Source organism: Acyrthosiphon pisum, chromosome A2, assembly GCF_005508785.2.
Source record: "Acyrthosiphon pisum isolate AL4f chromosome A2, pea_aphid_22Mar2018_4r6ur, whole genome shotgun sequence".
Lineage (NCBI taxonomy): Eukaryota > Metazoa > Arthropoda > Insecta > Hemiptera > Aphididae > Acyrthosiphon > Acyrthosiphon pisum.
The window spans coordinates 68766352-68789065 of record NC_042495.1 but is presented as its reverse complement, the minus strand read 5'-3'; the positions used below and the strand labels follow the sequence as shown (position 1 = coordinate 68789065).

General features: G+C 28.0%; 1 protein-coding gene and 1 long non-coding RNA gene across 2 annotated transcripts; both read right to left on the bottom strand.

The window, feature by feature from the left end:
• Positions 1-3570: 3570 nt before the first annotated feature.
• On the bottom strand, positions 3571-4676 carry LOC115034236. Its single transcript, XR_003839590.1, has 2 exons — positions 4092-4676; positions 3571-4001 (listed from the first exon to the last, which is right to left on the bottom strand). It is a non-coding gene; the product is annotated as an uncharacterized LOC115034236 (long non-coding RNA).
• Positions 4677-6284: 1608 nt separating this feature from the next.
• Positions 6285-12705, bottom strand: LOC100168697 (transcription initiation factor IIA subunit 1). The gene is made up of 7 exons (XM_001950558.5): positions 12439-12705; positions 8923-9157; positions 8463-8825; positions 8258-8383; positions 7918-8195; positions 7236-7325; positions 6285-6643 (listed from the first exon to the last, which is right to left on the bottom strand). The coding sequence occupies exons 1-7, from the start codon at positions 12460-12462 to the stop codon at positions 6536-6538; spliced, it is 1224 nt and encodes a 407-aa protein (XP_001950593.1). The 5' UTR covers positions 12463-12705; the 3' UTR covers positions 6285-6535.
• Between the last annotated feature and the right edge of the window lie 10009 nt (positions 12706-22714).

Here is a 22714-nt window from a genome sequence, read left to right as displayed (position 1 = left end):
TTTTTGGTGCATTATTATAGCGCCACGGAAAAGTTAATAATATAAAACCATATTCATTTACGGCCGCCGGCGGGCATATGGCAATTAGCGTAGTAAAAATTGTATAGTAAAATCTAATATCAGTAATCTAGATCAGATATCTATACCTATACAACTATTATTTACTATGTATAACAATCGTCGATTGACTTCTACAACTATTAATGAACAGCTAGTAAGCTTACTGCAGAATTATTATTGTGAAAACCTTAAACCACGACAAGCCAGACGACGACACGGCAGAGGTAACTCACGATATCATATTTTTCTACATTCATGTCAGACCACAAACGTGTAATTTGTTTATTTACAATATATATTTTAAATATATATAATATTATGCATTAATGCCACGGAAAAAAATTCTGTAGGTATTGGTTTTATCATACGTATTTGAAATTATTTAAAAAAGCCACCGATTTGTGGCATTTCAATGTTGATTAATACATTCAACGAGGAACTAAAAGACGTCACAACACGTCCATATACTCCGTCTTATCGTTAACCTACGTTAAGGATTTCCAGGAAGTGCAGATGGGATGAGTGAATTATTTATAAGCAATGAATTGCAGCAGTGCGGAGACTAGCGAGTTTCTTTTTGTTTTAACTTCTTCATAAATTATTTTGATTTGGAGTTCATTTACCATCATGGAGATCCAAAGAGTCTATAAGGCCACACCACGTCTGCCTGATCAGTTTCACCGGAAGTACGGAAACCGTGTACGGGCACGCCGGGCCAGTGTGTTGTCGGCCCGTTAACCGGTTGTCGGCGTTCGCCAGTGTGCACACTGGTCACGGGCACACAGGTCTTGTAATTTTTTCATCCGTTTCGTCGTCGTTGACTGTCCGCCATTGGATAACACGATCCTTTTGCATACGGGCAAGATTAGCGCATACCGCATTGTTCCGTCCACCACGAAACAGTGCGTTTTTATCCTTGACATCGCCGTTCTGTATAAGCTTAATGATCGATGTGATCATATCATATCTTAATATTTTGTACATATTATACATATATACCTAATACAAGTCCCGAATTTTCCAGGGAAAAAAATGAACGAACATACAATACGGCGATATATAGGAATCTTTGTTATAGTGTACGCAGGTACACGCACTATATAGTGTCGTTCTCAGTTCACGGGCCCATCGGTATCGGGGGTACCTCCCTTGGTGAACTAATTCGACCGAAAACCGCGCCTGTGGCGGATTGTATATACAGCACTTGGTATATTTTCAATCGGGGTTCAAACTATTCTCTAAACTTTCCCGATATCTCTAAAAACAATCTCTGAAACTTTCGTCCAAATCGGTCGAGTAGTTTTTGAGTCTAGGTAGGTACCTATATATATGTAAGCTACAAACATAAGGGCATACCTTTTGTTGTACAATTGAATAACAATCAATAAATTAAATATTATTTTCTTTTAAAACCCCGTACCAACGCATGGTGGATCTATAAAATTCTTTCTTTTTTTTAAATTTATTTACTTAAGAGGATGTCAGCGCACTATTCGTTTTCTCTCTCTGGCCCACGCGCAACATAGACAAAACGTATTTACGCAAAATCATTTTTTCTATGCATTTAAGTAATTTTAGAGTAAAGTCACCTATTACAAAAAAGATAGAGAATAATACTTTTGAGGGAATGACATATCGATTTGTCTAAATATTGTCTCAAATCAATTTAAACATCATTTAAATTTACAACATTTTTTATTTATTTTGAAAGTGGAATACAAAGTCAAATAATAATAAAATATAAAATCGATGTCATTCCTTTTGAGCTCAAAAATATTATTCTCTATTTTTTTGTAATAGGTGACTTTACTCTAAGATTACTTAAAGGCATAGAAAAAATGATTTTTCGTAAACGCGTTTTGTCTATGTTGCGCATGGGCCAGAGAGAAAACGAATAGTGCTCTGACATCCTCATAATCAATGGCAATAACCTAATATGCGAATAAAAATTAGGTATTCAATTTCAGATCGATCCCGAAGTTTATTTCTTCATATTAATTCTATTTATTGTAAATTTAAAACGTTGTACAAAGTTTTAGTTGGTAGGTATGTCGAAACAATTAATTAATAAAATAAATAAAATATGCTTTAGTTTAAGCTTCAGTCATAGTTTAGTGTCATACACACTAATGTTCACTCGCACACATTTACTCGACATGCTCTCACGCACTTAGAAAATTGCCTATATTGAACGCCTAAAAAAGGGTCAGTATCGAATCCTTTTTAACAAAGCCTCAAGAGACAGCGACTTACTCTCGTATAGCCTTTTGATTTTTGTGCGTATATTCTAGACTAATCTTTTGTCTAGATTGAATGCTATAGATATAACTATATCGGAAGTTAAGATCGGAGTATTATTAATAAATAATATATATGTTTGGACAGTAACCATTTCTTCGTTTAATGCGCTAAGTAATTGATTTTAACTCTACGTTTACCGTACCAGTTCGCGATTGAATCCAAATGGGTTGTGAGAGAATTCAATCTGTAACTAGATTTTCATGAATTGAAATAATGTCTTCGTAGGATCGGCATAATTATTTACTAAAGCAAGCGCGCCCACAGAATAAAAGCTCACCGGGGGCAACATACAAATTACTTATAGTCTAAATCTAATATAAGTTATAAGATATAATCTATAGATAACTTATATCGATATTGATATTAAAGTATCTTTAAACGTAGGTTAATCTGAGGTAAAAATATTAAATAAAAAAAGAGAAACGCGTTAAGTACGAATTCTGTGTATATTTCAGATAAGGATACAACTCTAGGCATTGATTAATAAAATATGCCTGAAAGATCTGATATTAACCTTTATATTTATTTAAAATGCACCTAGATTACAAAATCCAAAATAGGTACCCACTTAATTAAACAAAAAAAACTACTGAGAGGTTTTCTAACCATAGATTGTGGAAAGGATGGTACAATTTTAATAGTGCAATGCAAGTGTGCAAGAGTGTCAAACATTATAAAATAAATAATAATAAATATACACAGTCGTTAATTGATTTTGTACATTTTACTGCGTGAATTACGGGGACTATTTCTTTGTCCAACGGTCTGACAATTGAATAAATAAATGTTTAGATTGCTTTATATTGTTTACATTTAATTAAATCTAAAAATATGTTTTAATGCACACAGCCAAAGAAGCCGCTTCTTGCCGGTTATAAATATTGGTACAAATTAACTATTCAGTAGGTATGACTTCTCAGACTTCTACTGTCGTACAATATTTACCTACTTAGTAAATTAAAATATAATTTTTAATTTTGTAATATTATATTATTATGTATCACGCTCTAGTAGTAAAACGATGAACTAATTTTCAATATAGCTACATAATATCTAAAGAGCATGCGAATGTATGATAAACATGTAATTTACATATTTTGCACGTATTTATAATTGAAAAAGAAAACAAAGAGTAACTAAGGACCAGAACTTAACACTAATAAATATTAAGATATGCTCTTAACACCGTAACATAATATACACTAAAAATTTACTAGGAAATGCTTTATTTTTATAATAATACCAACTGTATACACTGTCGTCTATGCATTATGGTAGTTTATACACTTGCTGACTTACCTAGCAGATATTATAATAATGTTCTTCTCATATGTACAAATAACAAATGTACAATTATGTACTTCCTATATTATTGTATTCTGTGATGTTATATAGGTACTTACTTAAATTAGGAATCCAGATATATACCACTTATAATCCTAACCAGAGCAGTGCCAAAGGGGTGACGAATGAGGCAAGTGCCCTAAGATGTCAAAAATTGTAACATTTTAAAGGGCGGCAAATGTTTTAATATGTGTGTTTAATAGGAGTGCCAAATATTATTGCCCTGGGGCGCTAATGAAATTTAGTACGGCATTGATTCCAAAAAAATTTGCAAGTTGAATTTCTGACGCAATACACTGAAAAGTCATTTCATTAAATACAATTAATAAACACTTGAATTTATGTGAAATACAGTGGATCACAGACTAAATAGAACATATACCTACTAAGTAAAGAATTAAGAGGGCACTTTTTTACTTAGATCCCGCTCAAAAACGTATTTTTTTCGTAAGCTAAGAAAAATCAAAAAAATCTCGAGGAAAGCCCAGAAGTTTTCTAAAAAAAAAAAAATGTACAAGTAAAGTTAGTTATCAGTTATCAGTTATAAGTTAAAAATATGTAATATTACAATTTATTAAAGTAATGCAAGCCTGTATCCGTTCAAATATTAATAGTAAAATTGAAAAAAAAATTGAATACCGAGATTGGCATTTAACTTTTATTTGAGTTAATTTACCAAAACACGTGCTGATGCGAAATGCGTATTTAGGCATATACTCAGATACGCGTTATAACACTTATAAGTACTGGCCTAAAGCGGAAACATTTTGAGGGGTGACATTACAAAATTACCAGGAGTAGAGCTTATATTACTAAATACTAACTACTAAGTCGGTAAATTTTATTTTTATTCTTATGATATTATTGTTATTAATGAATTAATATATTTTACTATTTTAGACATTTATCGTAATGCAGTAAGTTTAATGAATTTTTGCCAAATAAATTGCATTTTAAAATTGGAATTATTAATTGTGATATACAATAAAATAATATATACTTTAAAAGTTTCAAGTACCATCGAATATTTTTAAATTACAACAAAATTACTAAAATCTTTGTTCAAATATTTAATTTAAGTATCTATGAAAAAACTGTGTTGATATATTTTTTGGTTACAAAAATTAACACTTATGAAAAACCAAGTTTTAATTTTCAATAAATTCAAACATTTTATACATCTTTAATTACAAATGTTTGAGATTTTAATTAAATGTTGTCAAAACTTGAACTTTAAATGCTTTAAAGAAAAAAAATTTGCATATATTTATTATTTTTCAAATGATATAATAACGAATTATGAGGAACCTTGTGTTAAATGTTTAACCCAACAAAAAAATGTCTATATATCATATTTTAAAACCTCTCTTATATCCATAAATAATTTAGGCAAAATATTTTGTAATTTTATTATGTATGAGAATTGTCATATAAACATTTAGTGGAAATTTAAAGTATCTATGGTTACTAGATTTTGAGTTACACCAATAAAACTTAATTGATTGTCGAAAACCGGTTTTGCGTAAAAATTCCAGGTTTTCCTTAATTTGGTTTTTATCGACGCTTTTGGATACTAGATATTTTTTACTTTCCACCACCCCCCCCCCCCCACACCGCAAAAAAAAAAATTACCAACAAGGTCTTACTTTCATATTTGAAAAGATGATTATGTAGAAAATCAAAGAATTTTTACTATACCAAAAGGTGGTGGAATACAAATAACACATTGTGAAATCAATACATTCATCGGACAAGTATGAAATTATAACATGATATATTATTTTATACATAAATATTTTTAAATGTATTTTGTTTTCATTTAAAATTAAATTAGGTACTTTTTATGCTTTTTGAAAATAAATATAAAAGTTTACAATATTATAACAAATCCAATCTAACAATATTTTGTGTATAATAAATTATATTCTTATAGCAGTCTTTTATAATGATTTATATTAGTAAAACAAATTTCAATAATAAATATTATCAATTAAAAATATAATCTCTTAGAAAAAATAATTGCATAAACGTTATTAATACTTAGTATGTATATTTTTCATTTTTATATAACCATCGGGTGGATTTTACAACAGTTAATTGCACTGGAAATTATACGAGAATAGAGTAAGTTAAGTGGTTTCATGTTGCATTTATCACCATCGGACCAGCCGGTACAGAGTTAGGGCCAGCACTATGGTTGACAACACTGCCACTATATCCGATGCTGCAACACCGTTAATATATTATACTCTTTAACTGATTCATTTTAAAGTTCTTTTTCTTCACATTAGGAGTATCCTTTCACAGTACCAGTTGTATTCACCACTAACTATGCCGCTGATCAGTATAGTAAGGGTAGTGCTGATTATTAATGTAAAACCGTCTTACTGATGTTCTTAATGCTATTAATTAATCATTCTTAATTATTTTTACTTTCTTTTTTGATGTTAATTTAAGATTTGATAAATAATAGTATTGCAATTGTTTACTATTGGGCTATTTGTCCATATTTTAAACAAAAAATATATACATATTAGTGATATTAGCAATAAATGACTAAATAAAAAAAATATATTACATACTGTTATCCAAACTAAATTGATAGGGAGCTTTATTGATTGTTAATATATAATACCTCCACATGTTCAAAATTGAATATGACATAATTGTATGTACATAGGTCAACATTTAATTATTTGGGAATTTACATAAAAATCTAGTCTTTTTATACATTAAAGAAGACTTGAGAACAATTCATTCAATACATAAAAATCAATTCATACAGAATACTTAACATCCTTTGTAACTATAACACAAAATATATCACCTGTTACCACTCAGCATCACCAGTTGCTTTTTGGAAGACATAGTCATACCCATTTAAACTCATTATACCGTCTTTAAAATAAAGTTTCCATTTATTCCTGCTACGAGTAATCTACAATAACAAACAAAATCATATTATGCTCACTTCATTTGTAAATTTCTGGAAAATTATTCTTGATTGTATATTATTTTTAACTATAAGGGGATCGGTGGAAGAAGTCATTATGAAGTTTAGTTATTATGTGTGTGACTGTGTAAAAAACAAATAGTGGAACACCCCCACGCACGCATGTATAAGTCACTGCCTCAGTATTGCGCGCGTTAGTGGTAAACAATTTATGCTCATTTGTATGTAATTTTTGTACATCCTACTGACCAACCTCATAATGCGATAACATATTAGTCTAATTTGTTATGTCTACGTGAGATTGTCCAGTCTAAATTTTAAAATGTCTATTTTAATATCCAAATAATCAACATTTGAAAATTAGGAAATTTCAAAATATTCAAACTAAATTTAGAGTTGTTGGGGAGGGGGAAAATTTGGACTAATTTTAAGTAGACATAATAAAGAAATTCAAATTAGTTTTAAATAGTATTATCAAATTACTGAGTCAATCAGTATGATAGACAAAAGATTAGTATGTTTAGGCTTTAATAACTGTAGACACCGATCCCTTTAATACATTTATCATAAAATTTACCTTATCATATTGGCAAACAATAACATTTTCAGTTTCAAATAATTCACCATTGTCAATGTCACTTACATCATCGCCAGAATTTAATGGCTCCTACAAAACAAAATATACTTTTACATTTAAAATATAAGACTATCAACATATATTACAGTAATATTTTAATATATTTTACTAAAAGAAACAATTATTTAAAACTGCTATTGTATTTAAAGTACAATGCATTATTGACTGTACACAAGATCAATGTAGTGTGTCATGTAAAAAATAGCTTTATCAATATACTAACACTATACATAGTGCATAACTATCACATTAAGTACACAATCAATGTACTAAATCAAACATTTATCTTATTTTAATTTATATTACATTTAAAATTATGAATGATGATTATTTCAAAACTAATGTGCTAAAAGTATTATTACAGTTATAGTTTTTAACTTCTGGATTCATTAAATAATAATAGTATAAATAAATGATAATATAAATTTCTTTCAATGATTTGACTCCAACACATGAATACTCAATACATAATTAAACATAGATAATTTCCATATAATAGTTTCAAAAGCCTTTTATTCATAATTTGTTAAAAATAAAAAGTCTAAATTATTAAACTGATACTTCAATAGTTTTCAACTATTGAGATCTAATTTATTTATTTATTTATACTAAACATGCTTACAGCATCAGAAGCACTATTCTGATCTTTGTCATCATCTTCATCATCATCGTCATCGTTATCACCAATATCATCATCTATATCATCATCATCATCATCATCATCATCATCTGAAGTTGAAGAATCATTAGCTCCGTCTATCTGAGCAATAGTTCTTTTAACACCACCAGTTACATTCCCACTAATAAAGGATTGATTATTTTGTTGAAGTTGCTGCTGTTGCTGTTGCTGTGTAGTTCGTACATCTGATAAAAATTCTGGTTGAACAACAGTTTGAACACCTAATGATTATAAAAATACATATAAGATTATGACAAAAAAAAATTCTAAATTAATAGTTTACTTGAAATTGATTGAGCAGCAAGAACACTATTGACATGCTGTTGTAAAAAAGATGTAGCTAACGGAGTAGCCATTGCCATACTATTAGTTATTACTGGACCACTAAGTATACTCTGTAGCATATTTCCTACAAACATTTAAAACAATAATAAGTAACAGCATTTAAAATATTAGAAAGAATATTTTAACATAAATATACAACCAACCTTGTATGGCAGAACTTGGAACTTGAATAGAAAGAACTCTAGAACCCGTTTCTTGGGAACCTGTCTGAGCTGGTAAGGTTATTTGAATAGGTACATATTTGTTTGCATAATCTGCAGGTAAAACCAAAGTGTTCTGTTGCTGTTGTTGTAATTGTTGTTGCTGTGGCTGTTGTTGCTGTGGCTGCTTCTGCAGCTGCAACTGCTGCTGCTGCTTCTGTTGCTGCTGTTGTGGTAGTTGTTGCTGCTGTGGTAATTGTTGCTGCTGTGGTAGTTGTTGCTGCTGTTGTGGTTGAAGCGGTTGCTGATGTTGCTGCTGTTGTATTTTTTGTTGTTGGACCATTTTTAATTGCTGAACAGAGTTATCTAAAAATAATAATTGAGGATATAAAAAAACTATAAAACCTAAATCTAAAAACATTTAGAAAAAATATTTATTAATGATTTAAGAAAAAATACTTACTGACTATTGTAGGAGCATATTGACTTTTAGTTTGTTTAACAACAGTTGAAGTAACAGTTTTAGGAAGTTGAGCTACTTCTTGAGGAGGTGGTGCATCAACTGCTTTACTGGCCATTACTTTAGATTCCCATGATTGACGTAATTCCAATAAAATTTGATCGTCAATACCTTCTTCCGCAAAAAATTCTCGAGAGCTATTTATTGTATCTTCAATTACCGATTGGTATAATTTCATCTAAAATAAATTATGATTATTTACTTAATAAATATACAAACTATTAATTTTTGAAAATTAAAATATCTTCCTATGGATATGGTAATATGCTGTGGTTAAAATAGACACAAATTTGTAACTAATGGCCAATGTTGCCAATGTTAATTAAGAATAATAAAAAAAAGACATATTTTCAGGCAAAGTAAAATAAAGTGGTATCCCTGTGTGTGTATAAAAATAATAGTTTGCAGTGGCGAATGCTGACTCTGATGTATGGGCATGATCATTATGATGACATCATAATGTATTATAGTTCTATTTAATTTATATATAAGACTTTAATTTTAATTATATTTCAAAATTCATTGATGAGGCGCAACTGACTGAGCATGCCTTGGGTGGTTAGTACCGCAGCTAAAGGTTTCGGAATAATCGGTATTTCACAGCGATAATAAGCATCGTATAGCTTGCACACACAGCTATCGCATGCTCTGTCAGTAAATACTAAATGTTACGACACAGATAAGTATACCAGAAATAGATGACATTTTTTGTATACATTACGATTTTTTTAAATACGTAATATTATATTATTGATGACAAAATATTTTTTGTATTTTTATTAATTAGGTTTTTATCGAGGTTTTTATTGTTCAGCATGCGCTGCATGATGAGCATGCCTGGAGAATTCGCTACATTAGTTAGGTACTTGTGTACCTATATCATAATACAAAAACATTATTCAATTTTCAGTATTTAATTTAGTCACATTTTGGGTAGGTATGAATTGAATTTTAATGTAGGAAAAACAACAAAACTTAAGCTATAAACAATTGACCATAAGAGGCTAATCATCACACTCTAACCAATAAAAAAATCTGCCTTGACATAAAAAAGGTGGACAAAACAGTTTCATGATTCAACATATACCTAAGGTATGACTTTAAGATAGGTAATAATAATTCTCACAATAAGTAGGTACTAGAATACTAGACATTAGATAATATGCAGACAGATTACAGATGCTTTATATATAATGGTAATGCAAGAATACATACAATTAATTAAAAACATAACCAGTCCAGTCCTATCATAGTTTAATATTTATATTGTATAATTTACCTAACAATATAATTAACCATGACAATTGATGCTAGTAGAAAAATTAATTTTGTTCATAGATAATTTCATAAAATGTAATATTAATTAATTAAAAATGTGATTTTTTTCCAATTTTTAAACACACTTCATACATCTATTTTGAAAAAAACAACTTTTATAGACATAAAATTAACTTTTAAATTTAAAATAGGTAGGTAATATTAATTTATTCTATAATAATGAATTAGGTATGATAAATTTATTAAAAATTGCAAAAATTACTTTAATTTTGTTATCTCAAACTGTCATCACCATTGCATACAATTAGATCAAATATTATAAAAGTGTTATATAATCTGTGCTGCCTTGTTGATTATAAATCAAAATGAATTGAGTTGGGTAATAAAAAATGAGCTAAATAAATAATAAGCTTAACAGATAAATGTATAAATCAAAATCAATAGCCTTATTAGAATTGTAAATGTTTGGTGAACTAAAAAAATTGTTGGTAGATATTAATATGCTAATAGAAAATCTTATCTGAGAAAATATAATATTTCAAACAATTGTATCCATTATAGTACTTCAAAATGTATTTTATACAAGGCTGGGCATTAATAAGTTAAAAAGTTAGTTAAGTTAAAAAGTTTAAATTAAATTAACTTTTTAACTTAACTAGTTACTTTTGGCTTTACATTAACTTAACTGTTAACTTACTAAATTCCTTTTTTAATTAACGTAAAATTAACGAATACATTTTTCATTTTAAGAAATAAGTTAAGTTAATTTATTTTGTTTTTGATTTTAATATATTCCACTATTTCAGTCTATTTCATTTTCATGTCAAAAAATATTTACTGTGAATTGTTTTAAGTTAAAAATGTATATCATTTGAATCTAACTTATATGGAAATACTGTATAAAGTAATAAGCGAGGTAATAAGTATAAACACTAGGTATAGTCTATAATTTAGTTATGGGTTGGAAAAAATTTAAGTACGCTATTGTTGTATATAAAAATTAACTTTTTTTTAACACAATAAAAAGTTAGCACAAAGTGTGTATTAACTTCTAACTTTTTGTTATTGATGCATGTTAACTTAACTGAGTTGAAAAAAAATCATTAACTTGTCCAGCCTTTGTTTTATATTTACAAATTAGAGTCATATTATAAAATTATGTAATTTACTTTGTCTAAAAAGTAAAAAATAAAATAAAATTATATACATAATTAATATAACAAGTATGATAAAGTATTACAATTATTTATACCATTATTTTGTGTTAGATTATTCATGTAATGACCACTTACCTATATTACAAATTATTATTTAATCAATCATTATACCTCTGATTATAGGTACTTGAACTTGAGTAAAATTTGAACTATATATTTAAAAAAGTCCAAGTACATCATAACATTTTTTATTGTTTTCATTATTTTTGAATATAAATGTTTAGATTTTTAAATTTGAATGCATTTATGGCTTTACTTATAAATTATAATATTAACATTATAATGGGATATAGGTACACATAACATTTCTGTTAATAATAATTACATGCTTATCGAAAATAAGAACTAAGGAAATTATAATTAAAATAAATCCTGAACATTTTATAATGGCTCATCGCTCATATTATAATTTATAGACACCATAGTATAGTAGTAGTTCTCATAATCATAGAATAACATAATACCTAATAACAATGATCATTAAAAAATGTAGGTACCTACTTAAAGAGGCATCATAGAAAAATGACTAGGAACTAATGTATAAATAATTAAATTTAATGACCTACAAAATTAACCTTTAGATGTGAGTCACAAATTCGCCTAGTATAATAGCTAAATCATCACCATATGGAAGTAATAGTCAGTGTTTTGCTAGTCGTGAAGAGTGAAACTCTTTTTACTCTATTATCTACGACCGCCCAACGCCAAAACTAATTAATATAATAAACCCTCAATCCGTTATATCATATTAATTATTATTATGTGACCGAAATTCGAGTGTGACACAGTGCATATGTGGCAATACATCGTTTTAACTTTTACGAAAAATACGGTTTAGGCCATGGCCAAGTGTCGGTTGATCGGCGCGCATCACTCGACGACAATTTATAATATTATGGTAAATTATTGGGAGCGTGTAGTAGCGACGTACCCCCACACATATGGAGTAAGAAGTATTACTTACCACGGACGATTGGGATAACGACATGTTTGAAGGTCCAATGGAAACAGCAACGTCCGTCAGTCTGAGATTTTATTTAATTGTTTTGTCGTGTTGTGTACGGATTGCGACGGCGAGCACGGGGAGGAGATAATATTTTATTTTAACGTTGAAAAACTAACGGACGAAGCAACACGAGCACGACAGGACAGCCGGACGTGTGGGGTTTCTCGTGCGAAGAACCCAAGTTTTACCATGTGCCGCGACTCCTTTTATACTGTCAGCCGATATAGGGAGGCAGCGGGTTTTAACACACGGCCGACGTCATCGGCCGCACAGGCTGACCAAATGCTACGATAATTTACTACCGTACACCGTGCTACGGTATATCCACATAATAGCCTGCGGCACATAGACGATAGACCTACGTTAATAGACCTTATGAGGAGTGAGGACGTCGTAGCCGCATGTGTTGTCTCCGTCTTACAAACGTACGACATAGCAAATTTTCGTTCACTAGTTTCAATAGGATCGCTACCAATTCTCCCAATTTTTTTTCTTCCCAATAATTAATTCACCAATCATATTACATTCCGAAAAATACATTTTCTTCCAAAAACTATTAGTCCAAATTAGAAAATGTCAAATAAATAATTCTCCCAATTAGTTTATTTCCCAAAATTATTATCCCAATACACATTGTTCCAATGTTGGGAGAATGTTCCGTTGGAAAAAAAATTATTTGATAACAGAATATTTGGATAATTGATATTTAAAAACAAACATTGGGATAATGTTTATTGGGACAATAATTTTCGAAATAACTTAATTGTTTATTTGATCAGTTTTTAAATTAGATTACTTAATAGTTTTTGGAATAAAGTATTGTATTTTTCGGAATAAATTACATTATATTAATTATATTTCTTAAACCTGAATCTTATAATTTGTTATCAAATTTAACAAATCATGATTATTTATTATAAATTAATTGATAAAAATATAAAATTATCTTATGATATATTTTTTTTTAAAGTATTAGGATAATTATTTAAATATTGGGTAAACCGATCATTTTAATGAAATCTGCATAAAATTCTCTGTCGATAGTCGATACATACAATAATACAATATATACAATATAAAATATTTATATTTTATATAAATTATTATTATTATTACTGTAGACTGTAGTAATTTATGTTTGTATTGACAATTTTTCAAAACGTAGTTAAAAATTATAAAATGTTTAATTAGAATTGAAAATTTAAAACAACGATTCTCATAAATAGTTCATACTGCATCCAAGACAAAAAAATTGGTTGCCATGACTGTAAGCAAACAATGTAAAAAATATATAAACACAGTTATATTTTACATACATTTTAAGTTCAAATTAGGAAGAAATTATACTTATTGGATCACGATGGAACTTAAGAGAGGTCATTTTTCGATTTTCTCAAAAGATAATAGTTATTTAATGCCACGGGAAAAACCACCGAAAAATTACAAAAAACTACTAAAAAACTTATAATTTCTAACACTTTGGTTATCCCTATAGAAACAAATAAAAAATTGTGACAAATTCAAAAATATTAATTCAACTTATAGGCAATAATAAATAATAACGATATAGACTGACAAATCTTTCCGCTCAGAATTGTTCTTCGTATACAATGTCACAATGATATTTTAATATTTTATCATTGAATTCAAATTTGATACAATCCATTATACAGTGACCCACTTGTAACATACTGTACAGCAGAGCGACATCCACTTACCCGCTTTTTTTCTTATATATTTTTCAAACTTACTTTTATATTGACCATTATAGTAAGATATAGTAAGTATAATAAAAATATCGGAAAAGTAATTGTATTACAAAATACAAGTGTGTGTAAAATGAGATTATAAAAATTTAAAAAAAAAATAAGTAGGTATTAAGTAATATATAATTAATAATTAATAAAAATAGTTAAAAATTCCGACGTAAAAATGATACATTCTGATTCTTTTGTTATTTCTTAACTTATATTTTTTAGCCTTTGTTCATATATATATTTTGTTAAAACTGTACCAGCTTGAATATTTAATACTTTAATAATTGCTTGTGAATTTGATTCAAGTAGTTCAGTTGATTAAATATATACATCTATAATTTATTATATTTATGAAAGTATTTGAAAATATTAGACAATAGACATAATATATATTTATATTAAATAATAATATTATATTATTAAATAGTAAACTTAAAAAAAAATGGGGGGAAATGTCCTATTACCACCGAAAACAGTTTGGGGGGAAATGTCCGCGATTCGTTGTAAGTTCAGTAGGTATACAATAAACTTTAGACACGCTTTTTTACTCATAGAATAATGTTATATATATTTATGTTCCAGGACGAACGTTTTTATTCTGCGATTATTACACCATGTCCAAGGCGGAATGTTCGGCTCAGACAATTATAATTTTACCATATAACACATCACGGAACACGCGGAAATTACACAGTCGTTGTCCATCTATTTGCGCCTCACACAAAAATATTTACCGTATTGCATTTTATAGGGAGATTTCACAATTTTTGTCCATAAAATATTTATCGTATTTTAAAATTACATAGACTTGGGAGTTACAATTAAGTCATCTGAGCGGTACATTCCCCCTTGGACATGATGTATATTGTATAATTACTGCGGAGCAAACATGAACGTATAGGTAAAACATTTAATATTGTTATTACACAAATTTTTATCATATTAATAGCAACATTTATGATATGACAGTATTATACTGTTATCAATAGGGTCCACGGGGGGGGGGGGAGTAGGGGTAGTTGCCCCCCTTTACTTTTTCTGGGTCAATTAACATAATTATTATCAGGGATTTCTTAAAAGATGTAAAAAGTTTAAGGGGGTTGGAGCATAGCATATTAAGGAGTAATATTTAGGCAGCTTATATTACATGTATATCTGAACGGTGTCATTGTGTGAGTAGTGAATGAAGTTTAGTGTGTGTCCTTATCAATCATTAGGCTAATGACAATGGTAATATGTCGTCTACGATTCTAAGAACAGTCTCACACAAGCACGTGCATGCTATAAGTTTTTAAAATCGGCAGGTACCTACAAAATAGCTATAAGAGAAAGATTTATTTAGTTACCTCCCATGATTAGATTTAAATTTTGAAAATATGTCTTTATTCGACAACTTGTTTACTAGGGTATGTAGGAAAAATAATTGATGTTTTTAAAACTGAATGTAAGTGTCCAAAAATAAATGCTTTTATAATTTTTTAAAAAGTAAACATATTTTTAAGCCTTATTGAATACAAAAATCAAAAATCTGTTTCCTGCATAACCTAGAAAAAGGGATGATGAGTTCATAATAATATTAATAACAAATAATAATATAATAATTATTATTAGGGCTCGGATTTATATGTATTTATTTAACCAAAATATGTATTTATACAACAAAAATATGTACATAAATATGTGCTAAAAAATGTATAATATGTATTATCAAAAAAAAAAAAAAAAAAAATTATAATAAATAATAATAGAATGAAATGTAATAAACTAATAAAAAAAATATTTATCTAACTATCTAATTATTTTGGCTACAATTAATAATGACATGCATTTTTAAATTTTCGAATTCGAAAGATCGCCGATTATGTCGTAAAATTGATTTATATCGACTGAAAGATCTCTCAACTTCGACTGATGTTATAGGACAATATTGCATGTTGACTATGTCTGAAGGAGAAAGTTCAACATCCAATGAAGCTTCAGACGAAATATTCAGACGGCATTATTGGTTACACGTAAATTAAGACGTATTGTTGAATACACAGATTAAACCCACGAAATTAAAACACGGCCCGTTCGTTACTGTAGGTACACTGTCAACTGTCAGAACTTCAAACGCGAACACGTTTTAATAAATCGTTATCTTTATGAGGTCATAAACATCAAACATATTATATCGACAGTAGATTAGATTAAGTTTAACAATTGGTATTATTTTGTTACTATTTTGTACTTTTGGAAACATGGGCAAGTCTGTATTAATAAATAATAAATCGTAAATGAAAAAATTGTCGAAATATGTAGGAAAAATGGAATTATTGAGAAATATGTAAAAACATGTACTTATGGCAAAATATGTAAAAATATGTAAACTCAAATATAGCTCATTTTATCAAAAATCTTGTGAAACGAATTTATCACTTGCCGAAATTAGTTTATCATGTCTCAGAGAAAATATGTATTTACATATAAATCCGAGCCCTAATTATTATTAATATTAATAATGTTCTATGGTTCATACGTATTTTAAAATAATAATCGGACATCGGGTAGTACATAAACTAATCTTCCGCTTATTGGTCTATAACTACAAAAAATATATGCTCCAACCACCTTAACAGACAGAACTGATCGTTTTAGACTTCTTTAATATGAAAAAACATTTATATATTTTTATAAATATATTTATTTACCTGTAAATAGTTATTGTTTGTTACATTTTTATAAAAATCACGTAAAAGCATGTACAACAATGAATTAAATTTAAAATCCAAATTTTAGATTCAAAAACTTCAAAAATCCTAAAATGCTCTAATTTTATAAATTTACTAAAATTATCAAATCAGTGCAGGTATTGTGGTAACATTTTAATTTATAAAATTGCTAATTTAAAATTACATAAGAGTTAAATAGTTAAAATGAAAACAGTATAAGATTAAGTTTTAACTAACTACCTATCTGGCTATCTACGTATAATTCATAAATAATTTTTACATTCTCTACCTATAGGTAAGATACAATCAAAACTTTAACACTATTCAGATAGTGAAACAAAATATTTAAAAATTTAAATATTTTGTAGCTCCTATAACAAATTCCTGCCGACGCCCTTCAATGTTATGCACCGCCACTCGATTAAATATTTGACGAATATTAAACTTCAAATATTTTAGAACCATTTATAAAAAAAATGGTATTCGGAAAAAAAAACCCCGTAAAGATTTTTGATGTTAGTAAATAGTAAGTCACAACCAGTGTTGGGAAAAGATAACCAAAAAATCATCTGGATAAGATAACAGATAATTCATTCAAAAATTATCTAGATAAATATAAAACACATACATTTATCTAGATAAAAAAAATAGATTATTTGTTTTTAAATTATATTATAAATAATGTAATTTATTAGTAATTACTAATTAGGTAATATTTATTAATTAATCCTTAATGTTATTTTTCAACTAAAATAATCTACAATATTAGTTTTTAATACAACTTGAATAAAAATAAAATAACAAAATAAAACTGACAATATTTCAGTAAATATTTCTTTATTTTAACTATAATAATATTGGTGTTTGGAATCACTACTCGAGTCTTGTAAATTATTGGCTATTTCAGTATTTAAAAATATTCTTATAATTATACTAGCTGCCCAACCTTCCTCCGGAAGAAATTATTTTTTTATAATTTAATTAAAAAACATATGACTATATTTTGGCTATACAAATAAATAATAATATAATATAATTACATATTGTAGTTATTGTTATTGCTAATTTCTGAAAATTATATATCCTGCATTTTGAATTCAATCACTGGAGTGGTAAATTATATTATTTTTATTATAGAATAGAGATAGGTAAGGTAAAAAAAAATGTAACAATAAATTATTTGTTCAATGAATAATATATTTCAAATGGAAAAATGCAAGTGCAAACAAATAAATAAATAATAATAATAATAATAAATAAACATATTAACCGGTTTCCTTCGTCTCCAAGATCAAGTTAGATTCTTATATATATAGATTATTTATCTAGATAAATTACCACAGATAACCATTACATTTATCTAGATGAGGTAATTAGATGATTTAATTATTTTTATTTAGATAAGATAATTAAAAAAATAATTTTATCTAGATAAATCCCCAACACTGGTCACAACATAAGAAAAAAATGTTATTGAATTAAATTGTACTTATACAAAAGCATAGTATAAATTAATATATAATTAATATAATATAATTTTTTTAAAAATAAATAGGTACTTAGATACCTATTTAATTACTTTATATTTATTAGCCGTTGTTTTAATATTAAAATATACCTAGGTATATTTTTTTATAAAAATTATTTTAAATTATTTGAAAACATATTTGACCGTGTGAACATAAATATACGTACACATTGTACATATAGTTTGATTAATATAATGCCCTACTGTCTAATATAGTACTATGGTACGGTTTGTTATTGGATTTTGATTTGAGAATGACATAATAAATTATGAATTGTAGTTATTATGATATTTAGTTGTGACTTATGAAGTTTTGTGGCGTATAATAATATAATTATTATTACCATGTACCTACCACCTAAATAATTGAGTTAAAAAACTTTTATGAATTTTAAAATAATTCAGGGACACTCCTGTTTGAAGGTTTCATAAAGATATGACTTATATTGAAGGTTTTAGTTTTTCAATTTAATACGAATCTGAAAACTAGATATCGAACTATCGAAGCAGAAGCGTGCTTAGATTATTTTATAGTTCATACAAGTTTTTTAACTCAATTATTTAGGTGGTAAATGGTGTGTTAAAAATATGATTTTTTAACAAAAAAATTGGCAAGAAATTTTGTTTTGTTGAATTATTGATCTTAACATTGAGACACGACTTTTTTGAGAATCAAAATTAGACCTCGATCCGTGACTGCGTTGACTGATATTGTACGAGTAGTATATTTTCTTCCCTTGCAGTAGTGGGTTAGAAATTTGGCCTGTTTTCAGTATCAGACTACGTACTCCAATATTGTTTATCTACCTCGATCTGACAATATAAATACATCCTTTAATTTTCTTCCCCCATTTAGCTAAAACCACCCAATAAATAAAAATATCCAAGGGCCCGTGGACCAGATTAACACTGAAAACATACCTTTTTTTAAAAATATTATATTGTGTGCTAGGAATGTGAAGTTATTATCGTAATAATAAATTGGTTATTCATAATAATTAATAGTTGGAATATATTTATATATAAACGCAGGAGGACGAGCAAGCAAGTTTGTATGTGTGTGATCAAATTTAATCCATAATAACCGAAAATAGATCGGTGTTTTATTTATAAAATCTAAAATTAATTTAATAATTCAATACATGGTAATATTATGAAGTAAAGTGTATATTTAGTATATTATCGTCCAAGAAATCCGTTTATGTATAACTTATTAGACTAATGCCAATGGGATAGTGACCCGAGTATGGCCTAGCGGGTTCATTAACTATTTGCAATCTGAGAGAGCTAGTACATGTTAACAATTTTTACACGGAAATCTCAGAAACATGGAAGGTAAGAAATGTTTTATTTAATTTTGCTCAACACACCTCACCTATGACTATATAGATATTCATTTTAGTAACTTGTAAGTTGCAACTGATGCTAACTACCTACTAATATTTTGTTATTCTTGAGTACATAATAATATTATGTATATTCTAATGTAGGGTTGCACTATACATTTAATCAATCAATCAATAGTGAGCTAATGGTCCTTTAAACAAGACTAGTGGCCTATTAAATCTAATACATTTTTTATGGAACAGCTTTTTACTTTTAAATGTGAGCCTTAATCAGGGGCGTATTTAAGTAGGGGCTATGGGTCCCATTGTCCAGAGCGGCAAATTTTTAAAGATTTAGAGGGGCGGCAAATTTTTATTTTTATTTAACAAATTATTCGTTTGCCGTCACACATGTAGGTATTTTGAAAGATTTACTATTTTATTTATAATATTTTTTCACTCTTAACTGGTACAATAATGTTGTTTAAATGTCTAATTATACCTTCCTTGTTGAATGTAACATTACAATTTTAAATTAGTATATATTTATTATATATATTATATACAGTATATTAGTAAATACATTTACTGTTGAGGGGGGGGGGGGCGACACAAATGTGTTGCCCCTATCCTGAAATTCCTAAATACGCCACTGGCCCTAATTGGGAGACTAAACACCAGTATATTAATTTTTCATGAAATAATTAATAAAACTCAAAATATTTTATTTTGGTAGGTATAAAAAGGGTTGCGGTCGTCCCGGTTTTAACAGCATGTCCCATTGTCCCGGTATAATAGTACCACATAATACATGACATTTTCATTTTTATATTTCATCATATATAATATTATTATATTCCGTGATAGTACTATGTAGTAAAGTAGTTATATACCTATAGATATAAACATAATATATACTCTGTTCGTTGAGAGAGTAGTAGATAATAAGTTGTATTAATTATTATGTTGTACCTAATACAAAACATTTTTTGTGGGGATTTGAAAATGTTAACATATTATATTATTCTTTTTTAAACACACTATAATTTGTAAATTCATTGTTTTTGTCGAAAATTAATTCAACCTACCAGGGGTGGACTGGGAGGTAAACAGCCTAGTATTATATACAACTAAGCGGCCCAAACCCCTTTATAACAGCTTCTTTTTGAATACCTACTTTTTTCGGGTATAAATTATAAATAGACAATAGCCAGTAGGTTATAACCAGGGCTAGGATTTATATGCAACAGCATACTTTTTTTTGCTACTTCTGATTATTGATTTTGTCAGTAATGTCCACGAATCACCTCATGATGAGATAAATGGTGGTAATTTTATTTTGCATGTTTTTGCATATTTTGGATAAAATGCATATTATTGCATATATTGGATAAAATTAATATTATTGCATATTTCGATTATAAGAATGTAAAAAATGCATGTTTTATAGTATATTTCGTAAAACTTGGTTTTTTTGTCAAATATAAATTTTATTTCATGTAACACGCACGTGAATTATACGTGAATTATACATTTTATTTCTAAATTATATTATTTTAAGACAAACAGCCTATCATTGATGTATTTTAATAAATAAATATTTTTTTCGTAACTATATTTTAGTGTTTATCTTATAAAAAATTAAATGCATATTTTACAATTTTTTATTGCATATAAATCCTAGCCCATAGGCGTGTTTACGGGAGTGGCCGGTGGGCACTGGCGCCCCCCCAGACTCCATCGACTATGAACTTATTGTAGCATTGTACCAACCAATAGCAGTGTTTTTTAAACTGTTTCATATTTAAAAATAAATTTATTATTAATGTCGTCAAATTTTTAAAATTTCAAATGCCCCGGCGGCCTGGCCCACACTCATAAGCCGGCCTGGTGTGCTACGGCACACTAGCACACCTGGCCAGTCCGTCCCTGCAACCTACCTTAGGTAATTTAATAAGGTTGCCAGATTTCTAAATTAAAAATACAGTAGTAAAATAAATGATTAATATCCATAGGCGTGTCCAGACCTCATTCGCAGGTCGTGCACAACAATGGCATATTCAGGGGAGGGGTTACTGCACCCCCATCCACCCACCCAAAAACAAAAATTGGATTAAGGTTTGGGAATATGACCCCCAAATTTTGAAATGAAACAACTTATCTGATAATAATTAAATCAATTTTACTTTTTTTATTTGGAATTAAAAAACAATATTCCTTTTATCAGGTAAATAAATAACTAGGTAGGTTATATGAAATAGTATTTAGTAATTTTAAAATATAATTTTAATACTAATAATACTTCATATTATGCATTATATGCATTTAAGATAATTAAACATTTTACATTCATACAATTGCAATATAGGTACTTATTTATGTTGGGTACTCTACTCTGGTATACCTACTATTATCCCAAAATTGAAAGAATTGTATAATAGAAAATAAATAGTACTATTATAGGTAGTTGGGCATTATATTATATTGTTATTTTAATAATAACAACTAACATATATTAATTAAAAATATGTGAATTTATTTAACCTTTAATAATATAAATTATATTATACATATAATTTTGTAATTCCAAGCAAATAAAACATAATTAAGTATAGTTAGTATATCTTTTAATATTAAAATGTTCACATTCCTAACCCTAGATGTAATTAATTTTAACTAAAATAATATATTATTTTCTTATAAGCTGATGACAATGATGGTGTTCCCCCAAATGGTGGCGGACCAAGTACTGTTGTAAATGGTGAAAGTCGCGGCTCAATAATTTATAGAGATGCGGTGGGGTATGAATACCATTTAAATTGGGAAGCTGGTGGAACTAGGTAAATTATACTTATCATTTAAAATTTAAAAATCATCTAAGTATTTTTAAACACATATTTTTTTATTTTTATG

Coding starts and splice junctions, on each gene's coding strand:
- LOC100168697 (XM_001950558.5), bottom strand. CDS start 12,462: ATGTCGTTATCCCAATCGTCCGTG. Junction 9,158..12,438: donor CGTTATCCCAATCGTCCGTG/GTAAGTAATACT, acceptor AATTTATTTTAG/ATGAAATTATACCAATCGGT. Junction 8,196..8,257: donor TGCTGCTCAATCAATTTCAA/GTAAACTATTAA, acceptor TATAATCATTAG/GTGTTCAAACTGTTGTTCAA.